At 41.0% G+C, this 10,870-nt stretch overlaps 1 protein-coding gene across 1 annotated transcript; it reads left to right on the forward strand.

The window, feature by feature from the left end:
• The first annotated feature begins 679 nt into the window (after window positions 1–679).
• Window positions 680–10,175, forward strand: SELENBP1 (selenium binding protein 1). The gene is made up of 11 exons (XM_009574015.1): window positions 680–728; window positions 1,820–1,932; window positions 3,075–3,260; window positions 4,472–4,592; window positions 5,674–5,856; window positions 5,952–6,130; window positions 7,135–7,213; window positions 7,712–7,833; window positions 8,005–8,097; window positions 9,074–9,192; window positions 9,845–10,175. The coding sequence occupies exons 1-11, from the start codon at window positions 722–724 to the stop codon at window positions 10,005–10,007; spliced, it is 1,365 nt and encodes a 454-aa protein (XP_009572310.1). The 5' UTR covers window positions 680–721; the 3' UTR covers window positions 10,008–10,175.
• Window positions 10,176–10,870: the final 695 nt, after the last annotated feature.

A 10,870-nucleotide genomic window follows, 5' to 3' on the forward strand; every position in this document is an offset into this window, starting at 1 on the left:
AAAACTACAGTTTTCCCACTAAGTTGTCTGATTCATGATGTAGTTGCTGTGCTGGAAGTGGTGAATGAGGAAACAAGGAGGGTTTCTGGCAGCTGTAACAGTGGTGTGAGAGCAGAGGTGGGGAGCTGGGTTTTTAATAGAGAGAAGGTGGAATGGTTCATAATTCCCCTTCCTCTTGTCCTTTCTGGTCACCTGCAGTATCACCTCTTACCCAGGCTGTAAATCATTAAAAATAACCACTTCTTCAGCTTTTCTATGCAGAGAAAGACTGGAGGCTTTCCAGTAATAATAAAATGGGTTGTTCAAATTGGGCAGCCTGTCTACTTACTCATCTGGCAGTGATTCAGCAGCTCTCTGTAAAACATTTAACACAATTTTCTTAAATCCAGACCCTTGTCATGTATGAATGTGCTTTAAAATTGTGAGGCCGAGCTCCTTGAAATGAAGGCCCATATTTCCCATTATTTTTGAGCATGGAGTGACACACTGTGTATATGTTCAGAAACTCAAGTAACCTCAGCACTGACTGGAGTCAGCGAGACTTACAGGTGTTTGGCAATGTGGAAATTGCATCTCAGATTTGTCAATCTTTGAACGCAAAGCCAATGTCCTCTTAGAGATACGCTTTAAAATAATTTTGAGAGTAAAAGAATTTCTTTTTTTCCTCCAATCAGCAAAATGCGGAGCATGTGGTCCAGGATATGCAACTCCTCTGGATGCCATGAAAGGCAAGTACTGTAACGTCTTTTCTAAATCCAGGCCATCAGTAAAGGAATGGTTTTCTGATTAGGTGAAGACTAGGTAGATGCCTTCCAGAGTGGCTCATTAATTCACAAGGCCAAGGAGACTTTAAATATCAGAAGAGATTTTATTTCATTTTGCACCCAACTCTGGGCAAGGCATGCAAGCTCTGTTACCATGAGTTCACTAAATCATAGCACTAAAACAAAGTGGGTCTGGGTTTAGATGTACGCATGGCTATAGGATGCTAACACTTAACAAACTGCTCTGTTTTTCTATGCTGCAAAATAGAGCTTTGCTTTAAGAATACTGGGGGCAAGTGTTTAACCTAAAAAAAAAAAGTTTCATTGGTTTTTTTGGATGGAGACCTTTATAGACTGCCCTCAGACTCTCTCATAAAAACAAGTGACTGTCTAGGACAGAAGAAGGGGAAAATAGGAGAAAGGACTGTAGGGTATTCTGTGTGACATAGTTTAATGGCAAGCTTCTCATCCACCTGTAGCTGTACAAAAGTTATGTTCTGTTCTTCCCAGCAGTGTCTGGCTAAATCCTGAACCTCACTAAAGCCCTTGAGGCATTTTGCTGTAGCTTTTAATAGTGTCAGAACTTTGCCTTGAGTCCTTTGATATATTTTAAAAGCCTCAATTTTATAGATTGTAGTAAGTAGGCTTTTGGCATAGGCAGACTGAAATCTGGGCCCTGGCAGCAGGGAATCATCACTTGTATAACTGAGGAAAGGAGAGGCTTGACATGGCTTTGCAGATGGGAAGGTGGTCTCCAGTACTGTCCTTTTTCAGGAAAATAATTGCATCCCCAGGGCCTCTTACATTAGGAGGGCGAGGGAGTGGAAAGGCCCCACAGCTGAGTAAGCACTTTCTCCTGGTGATTTCTGGCTGCTCAAACTAGGTACTATTAGTGTTTCTCCATGAAATGGAAATACTGAGGTTCAGCTTCCTAGGAAGAATCACAATTTACAGATGTAGAGATTAAATCCAGAGAAGATTCTCTTAAAGTTAACCACAGCTTTTTGTAAAAATGGTTTCTTTTGACGCATTAAACAAGACTTCTGCCTTGAAAGGTCCCCGGGAGGAGATTGTGTACCTGCCGTGTATCTACAGAAACACTGGGATAGAGAAACCTGACTACCTGGCCACTGTGGATGTTGACCCCAAATCTCCACACTATTGTCAGGTACCTGTGTGTAGAATGGCTCCGGTGCTCCATTTTCCAGGGTGGTAAATATTTGGGTTCGCACAATCATTTTCAAGTAGATGTTTGTGTTGAGAACCAATCAAATCCTCTGCTGTTTTTCTTACTATGTTACTCAAAGCTAACGTTTATCTTGTGAGTCTCAAGACACTTTCAGAGCATTTTTGTGCTTAGATTTTAATAGTTCTTTTTGTAACACTATTACTGATTTATACTGAGCGTGAGTATTAAGCTCTAGAAGGTGATATTTCCTCAGGGTGTGTCAGTAGTATAGACGGAGTTTATAATGTAGGATGTCTGATACCCTGGGAAATTCTACACATTAGGCATTATAAATCTAATCCATTTACTTCATAAATGGAAAGCTGTGGGTAGGTAGCTACCAATATACCAGATCCAAAATATTGGTAAAACTGTCCTTAAGCTGCTCAGTTTGTTACTGCAAATAGTGTACACTGAACTGCATTTAAACACGCAGTGCTTGTATGACTCAAATTACTGAACGTACTTTGGACTCTAATCTCTGTGTGCTTAAGGAGCAGCGAATCTTGTTTGGCAACAAAGATTTTCACAATTCGTTCTTTTTTTTTTATAGCTACTGCTTAGGATTTTATTGCAGAGGAGTGGAGGAAACAAATCTCCTAAAACTTTGACAAAACTTAGCTGTAATCTTTTGACTTTTCTTAATTATACAATGGAAAAGTAAAAATCAGAAGCAAGAGTGCAAATTAACATGTCAGTTTGCTACAGTCAGCCCCAGTTGTAATCGGGTACATCTTGTAAAGTCAGAGACTTGCATCACATGGACAAGTGATGTTTTTTTCTGTTGTTTTTTTCCATATCATTATTGCATCTCTACTTAATTAGACAGAGTCTTTTAAAGATTTGGATGAATTTAATAGCATACAACATTTAACAAATGCTATGCAATCGTGATGTCCAACTTTCTTCTCCCACTTTACAGCTTCAGCTCTGCATATTTCAGGCTGAATCTGCTTCCTGAATAACAAATAGCAGTTTCCTTCTGCTCTTTATTAATTTATGCTTTGACATAAAGACCCATTTCTTTGCCTAGGGGAAAAACTATACCCGCCTGAGTCTTAAGTCTGTCTCTGACTTTGTAGGTGATCCATCGCCTGCCCATGCCGAATCTTAAGGACGAGCTCCATCATTCAGGGTGGAATGCCTGTAGCAGCTGCTTTGGGGATGCCACAAAGAGACGAGATCGTCTGATTCTACCAAGTCTGATCTCTTCTCGCATTTATGTGGTGGATGTGGGAACAGACTTGCGAGCTCCTAGAATCCATAAGGTATATTTAGATGACTTTAAGCTGGGGTATTATTTCTTCTATTTTGTCCAAGAGACAGTGATTTTGTGGATTCCAACTTCAAATTAGAATAGGAGAGTCAGAGCAGTTATGGAAGCTTTTGTCAAATATTTGGAACTTATGGGAGTTTTGAAACTCCTACAATTTATCAATAAACTACACACAAAAATCTTGCACTAAAGAAATACAAGTAAATGTGGTGTCAAACACTCAAAAATTAGGAAGTTCCAGAATTCAGCGTGCCTCTGCAGTATGAGTAGATATGGGTTTGGATATAGATTTATGCTTTTCCATGTCTAACTGTTCAGATTTTCTTTACAGTCAGTGAAAAAAAAAAAGGCATTGCTGGAGTTGGATTTGTCTAACCTAGTTTAGAAAACGGTTTTAGGGTAAAGGAATTGTGTCTTAAGAGTCTTTCTTTTCACTGACTATAAAATAAGCGTAGAGGATTAGCTTAGATGTAAATATATACACTGTCAGCATCTATACTTGGTCAGATGAATCCTACAGCAATGTGTGAAACATCAGTACAAAGTTCCAGGTTTGGCAGAGACAAATTTAGTGATCAAAAACGTATTTTGAAGACAGGTCATAATGTGGAATGTAAGGAAACTTTTAAGTGGTCTTTTGTCCCACCCCACCTGCCTGCAAACACTCTCATTCATAGTCTTTCAGGTTTGAGTTCTTTAGAACCTTGCCAGCCTTTAACTATTACTGCAGTGGAATAAAACCCCCAAAGGTCTTTTCTTGTACAGTGAATTTTGTTTCAAATTGAGTCTCTGGCAAGCCTCAAAGATTTTTTTTTTTTCCCCTCTGAACTGCTAGTCCTCCAGTGAGAGCTGATGCCTGAATGCACGCAAGTGGTCTTTCTGCCACTGATACTAATTAAAACAAATACAGATGTCAGTGTCTCACTGCAGGGATTAGACTGATTCTAACCATTCGACTCCTGCTGTTTATATTTTTGAAAAGAACAAATAAATGTCATGGATGGTACTGCATTACTGGGCAGAGTAGAAAGCGGGAGGTGGCAGGTACTTAAGGAACAAAGTAACAAAAAAACCAATCCCCCTCACACATACGCCATTCCCACTCCTTCCTCACGCTTTGAAACTTGAACTCTTAGAGGTGGAACTGGTATTCTGTAGTGATCTCAGAGAAGGTGACTATGACTATGTGTATACTCATTTTAGATTGTTGAGCCAGTGGAGTTGTTCTGGAAGGGTAACGTGGCTAATCCTCACACCTCTCACTGTCTGGGCAGTGGTGACATCTTAATCAGCTGTTTGGGAGACCCTTCTGGCAATGGAAAAGGTATTAATCCCCTTCATTACTCTAGAAAAGTATTCGTGGTATAGAAGTATCATACTCCCACAGTACAGGCTGCAAAGCTGGAAGCATTGTTAAGAGCTTACAGTTCTTTTGTGCACATAACCGTTCCAGCAGTTGTTTATGTAACTATAGAATAAATACTTCAGTTACCAGGTAAGCTGTATGGACATTCCTCTGCCACAGCAATTCAAACCTGATGTGGAGGAACCCTTGTGGGACTGTTGATGAGTTCAGCTTCCATGTCTCGGTCTTTCAAATATATTACTAAAGAAGACCAATTCTGGTGGTTATACTATGAGCAAGAAACGTATTAACATTTCACTTGGGTCCTTTCAGCATAGAGCAAGGAAGAATTGCTTTTGAACATAATCTGTATCAGCTCAGTATTTGTGACTTGGGCTTGAAAGATTCTGTTGCCAATCTAAATCCTCTTTGTCTCATTGTCTAAAGAAAATTAAGGTTTTCAAGGTATTCTAGATTGCATTTCCTATTTAAAACTTTTGAAGGATTCTTGCATATAAATTTTGTTACCTATTCAGATGTAAAACACCTGACATCTGAAGAGAAATACTAGCTATTAGGAGAAGTATACTTCAGATGGCAAGAGGTGAACCCTGCTCCTTTTCACAGGGTTTTTCTCTTCTGGATTGTGGGCAAACATGTCCTTGAATAGATGCATACTATGTATGTAATTCAAGGATATCAGTGGCAAGGAAAGAAAAACAGAGGTGACTCCTCCAGGATCTTCTCTAAGATATCTCTTAATTGAAACGTACTCTAGGAGGCTAACCGATTTATTGGAATGACTTGAGTAGAAATAGAGCCAACTGGAGCTCAAAAAATTCATTACAATATGATGAAGTTCTTTAAAAATCCAGCTTTCCTTTGCCTTAGTCCACAAAAGCGATACAAATGGAATCACAAAACTTTTCTTAAGCGTAGAGTTGCATTTTACAGCATGTTTAGAAAATAGACATTTAAATATTAATGTATTATTTATCTTATTTAAAGCTGTGAATCTGTGTGAATGTCTTCAAACAATTTTCTTTGCTTTTTATATCAGGTGGCTTTATTTTGCTGGATGGAGAGACCTTTGAAGTGAAAGGAAATTGGGAGAATGGAGAAAAGGTACCCCCCCTGGCTTATGACTTCTGGTATCAGCCACGACACAACGTCCTGATGAGCACCGAGTGGGGAGTCCCAAAAGTCTTGGCAGATGGGTTTGACCCGGCTGATGTAGAGAGAGGTGAGGGAGCGTTTGTTTAAACTCTCAAAAGTAAAAGTGATTTTTTGTTAAACTAGTATCTTCGGTGCTTATTTTTGTCTGACCTGATCCATTAGGGCATTATGGCCGCCGCATTAATGTGTGGGACTGGAGCACTCACACCTACATTCAGGCAATTGACTTAGGGAAGGGCTCCATACCTTTGGAAATTCGATTCCTCCACAATCCGGACGCTGCAGAAGGGTTTGTTGGGTGTGCTCTGAGTGGTGCAGTGCATCGGTTCTACAAGACAGAGGTAAGTAATGAAAGCTGCGGCAAACGTAGAAGCTCAAACCTGGTTGTTTCAAAAATCCACCAGTCACTTAGGAAATAGTAGAATTCTGATTTAAAAAAATAGGGCTGCTAATTCCGGTCTAATTCTAGCCAAGCTATAACATGGTGTCAGAGAGCAAAGCTGCATGCATACAAGCCAATGCTGTGGCTTTTTGAAGCTGCCGTGTAGTCCCTCATTTTTGAGCAACTGCAGTTGGTAGGCATTTTGAGTATCTCTGCAGCTGTATTGCTGATGTCCAGCATGCAAATCTTCAGCAGCCTAATCCTGAAAGGAAGCAAAGCTTAAGAGGTCTGTCAGCCCCACTTCCAACTCTCCTGCCCTCCACAATAACTTGTTGATCATTTTAATCGCAGTTAATGAATTATGAAAGTCTCAAAGCGGGGAAGGTCTCGCCAATGATAGGAACATTAGCGATCACGTGAACACGAGACAATCTAATGAACACTTGCACTGAGGAAATAGCTGCAGCATTAGCTCAACAGCTTGCTTTCTGGCCTGCAAGCTGGTCAGCAAACATGTATCAATTGGACAGCTAATCAGAACATGTGAAACTTGTCACCAGTGTCAATGTGTGCTGCCTGCTGCTCAGCCAGTATTTGGAAGCATAGGGAAGACCTGAAGGTAGAGGAGGGAGGGAAAGTGATGGGGTCACGGACGGGGGAGTAGAGCTGGAGGCAGATAGGAAACCAAACGGTAGGAGATCAGCAGTCTTTAGTTCTGCTACTGTTACAGCAATCTGTTTGCGATGTTGTTGCATAGTATAATCATTAACATTCTCACTGGCAGTATAGTTACCGTCCTCACCCCTTGGTAACACTTACTTGCAGTGTGCATCTCACCTCTGTATAGGACCTGTTAAATAAATAGCACTATTTGCTTCTCCTCCCTCTGTCATGCATAGCTGAGCCCTCTTGGCTAACATTAAGGCAATAATAACGCTGTTTTCTCTCCTGTGCCTTCTGCAGAAAGGAGACTGGGCAGCAGAGAAGGTGATTGAAGTACCCACCAAGAAGGTGCAAGGATGGCTTCTCCCTGACATGCCTGGTTAGTGTGAGCACGTTTGGAAAAGAAATGCGGTGTTGTCCGCTTCAGTTCCCTGGTACAGCGTAGCTTTCTGCAAAATCTTACCCTTAAATGACAAACACTTCCCTTGTAAAATACTAAATTTCTGTTTGGGTTCTTTGTGTAACACTTCCGATGTAACCAAATTAGCCTTGCTTATGAGCCACCAGGTAGGAGATTGTCAGACCGCTGCTCCCACACTGCTCAATGCTTGAGGTTTCTCTAGAAAAATACTTGGAGTTTGGGTCTTTCAGCATGAGCTCACAGTATTCAGCAATAGTCCTGGGAACGCTGGTAGAGCCTGAACCGCCTTTGAGTAGGCACTGGGTTTTCAAGGATGATTGTGTTTGTTCAACCCATATCTTAACATATTTTTCTGAGGCTACTCTGACTAGAATTTTGAAAGATAATAGGCTTGTGGTCTTGTTTGTTGGTGGTCCTGTCTGTTTCCTGACTTTGCTACTGAATATTTTCTTGAAGGTCTTATTACTGATATCCTCATCTCGCTGGATGACAGGTTCCTGTATTTCAGCAACTGGCTGCATGGCGACATCCGCCAGTACGACATCTCCAACACCCGCAAGCCCAAGCTGGTGGGACAGGTAAGCCAGCATCAGAAAAGCTGTCATGTACAAGGGCAGTACAGTCTTCTTATTTCCTTCTTCTTTAAAAGGAGAAAACAACAATTTACTTTTGCTTGAGAATTGTCACTATATTTCTCTCATGTTCCTTTGACAGCTGAAGCCTGTTCTCACACATTCCCTTGGTTACAGGTGTTTCTGGGAGGCAGTATCACAAAAGGTGGGCCTGTAACTGTAGTGGAAGACAAGGAATTGCAGTGTCAGCCAGAGCCATTTGTGATCAAGGTAAGTTTTCCTAACATGCACATTGTCAGTGCTCTGCTAATTGTAATCTGTTTTGAAATATCTCTGCACCTCAGTCAAATGTACAACATATAAAGCCATATCTGAGCTAGTTTGTATCTTGGCTTACAGCCTGGGCAGGTATCACATTCCAGCTTGGACTGGAGCTAGTAAATCCTGGTAAGTGTTCTGGGTCCCTGGTGGAACTGGACACACTGTTCAGCTGTACTGAAGCCTGTGTAATTACATCTTCCCCGCTGTTGTTAGCTAGGTAATTTAAAGCTAGCAGTGTGCATTCATCACACTGCCATCATTGCTTCTGGTAATCTTTCAACAGCTGGTGGTTGAAGCTCTAAACCAGCTCATTCTGCAGTGTGTGTGTGTGTGTGTGTAAAGAGTTTGATGGCACCTGGCATCGTGATAGAAAAATGAAAGAACATTAATTGTCTCTGGTCATTATCAATGTGCATTAATATTATCACTATCAAGGCAGCTACCTATGGAAGGTCTCACGGGATGTGCAAGAACTGAATATGGTTGTGGCTAAGATCTGTTGGCCTAACTAAGATCAGTTTCAGGAAGTTCCACATACTCCTTTTCTTCACAGGGCAGATTGTGACCTAGCTGCAGTATAGAGATGTTCTTATTTGCAACTGTGTTATGTGACCCATCTCTTGATTTTTGATGCTTCCATCCAAGTACCCTTCAGCCCTTACTTTCTTACATTACTAGTTCTGTGAATTAAGTGGGACTCATCTGAATTGGCTTCAAGGCTCCCTATTAATAAGGAATAAGACTCCCAATAAAAACTGTTCTCTTTCCAAACCAGGGGGATTCGGTGCTTTTGTGTCAAGGATTTGGATGGTCCTCTGAGTAGCAGAACTGCCGTGCTGTTTTGTTTCTCCTTGCTGTTGCTTTTCTTTTGTTCAACCTCTGTGACAGCTTGTCTTGAGCACCTTATTCTCTATTACAATTTTAGGGGAAGAGGGTGCCCGGTGGACCTCAGATGATTCAGCTTAGCTTGGATGGGAAGAGATTGTATGTCACCAGCTCTCTCTACAGTGGATGGGATAAGCAGTTCTACCCAGATCTTGTCAAGTAAGAAAACTTTGGTAAACAAGGATGACTGTACAAGCCCATGTTCAAGATTTCTTTCTTAAATAGTGATATGCACGTACCAGCTGGTATACAGAGCAAAGTTCCCATGCAGGGAGACTGAATCCAGTAACTTTTTATACACAGCCTACCAACCTAGATGTTTCACCCACTAGCCAGAATCCATCCCTGCTCAACAGGCACACAAATCTGGGGTCTGCACACCCTATCTGTTGAAATCACGATCTATTTGGAAGTAGATGAGAATGGGAAGAAACCAGTGAACATGACCTAGCCTCCTGGAATCCGTAGTACTTCCAAACTGCCTTTGAATGTATCAGCATGACTTTCTATTTTTTGGAATTGAAGAAAGGAGATGATGATCTTCCAGATGGCCACAGGAGGGCATAGTGCAGCTTGCCTATTCCTTTATAAGTGACAACAGCTATTAATTTTCACTCATTCATTGCTAATTTGAGGTTGCAGGTTTCACTGAGGTGATGTAACTCACTTTTGAGACCTGCTAAGCCCCAATTTAAATCTGGGGTTCTTTCCATTTTATATTAAACAAAGACAAATCCTGCCCAAATACGCAAAAGGAGAGCAACAAGTATGAATCCTTTTCCCAATATCTGTCTTCTTGTCCCTTTTTCAGGGAAGGCTCTGTTATGCTGCAGATTGATGTGGACACTGAAAGAGGTGGATTGAAAGTGAATAAAAACTTCCTGGTGGATTTTGGGAAGGAACCTGATGGGCCTGTTCTAGCTCATGAGATTCGTTACCCTGGTGGAGACAATACCTCTGATATCTGGGTGTAATTGTTGTACGGAGCTGTTTTCTTTTTTTTTCTTTATGTCTTTTTTTCTCTTTCTCCCTCTCTCTCCTCCCTACCCTCCACTTCCCTTTTGTGTAGGTGAATTGGTTCAGCTGGAACTTTGTCTGCTGTTTAAATTTGGACTTCCATTAGAGTAAGCCACAGAAGCTCCACTTTCTTCTCATTCTGATGCAGCCAAGTGAATCTCTGTGAAACATGATATACATCTCATTTTATCTACTCCTTTCCCTTTCATAAGGTCCTGTGTAATCACTATTGACTGTAGGTTTCAAGGCCGAGGTCACCAGTCTTTTAAGGGCTGTTCGCATTGTTTGGGGCCACTTTGCCTTGCCACTGTTTGTTGATGGAGAAGCTGTTCCTAAATAACGCCATGAGAAGGATACATTCCGTGGGCTTACCCCAGAGCAAGAGTGTTCTGTCCCTGGAAAGCTTAATTTGCTGATAAAGTAATCAGTGCTTTACAGCAGACACAGCATAAAAATCATGCGTATCTAATCTGAAGCTACGTGTTTTCGGAGCTGGGTTATATTTTAACATTTGTGCACTAATGTTATAAAAAATCAGCAATAAAATTGTTCTTCAAGTCAGGTGAAGCTGCACATTTTTTTTTTCTTTTTAGCATTTCAGTATTTTCTATTTCAAAGAACATAAATGTAAGGTCATTTCAGAAAGTAACAATGTCATTTGTCTAAAAATTCTTCGGTGAGGAATTTATTTTTGCTGAAGCCACCTTTGTTTCTATTGTTGCAAGTGAAGATTCTCTTCCATTTTCTAAGACTGGAGAAAACTGCAAAATACTTTTCTGCACGCTGTGCCAAAGCCAGATCATGCTAGCAGCAGGTGTCT

This window comes from Fulmarus glacialis, unplaced genomic scaffold (assembly GCF_000690835.1).
Source record: "Fulmarus glacialis isolate BGI_N327 unplaced genomic scaffold, ASM69083v1 scaffold37413, whole genome shotgun sequence".
In the NCBI taxonomy this organism is placed as follows: Eukaryota; Metazoa; Chordata; class Aves; order Procellariiformes; family Procellariidae; genus Fulmarus; species Fulmarus glacialis.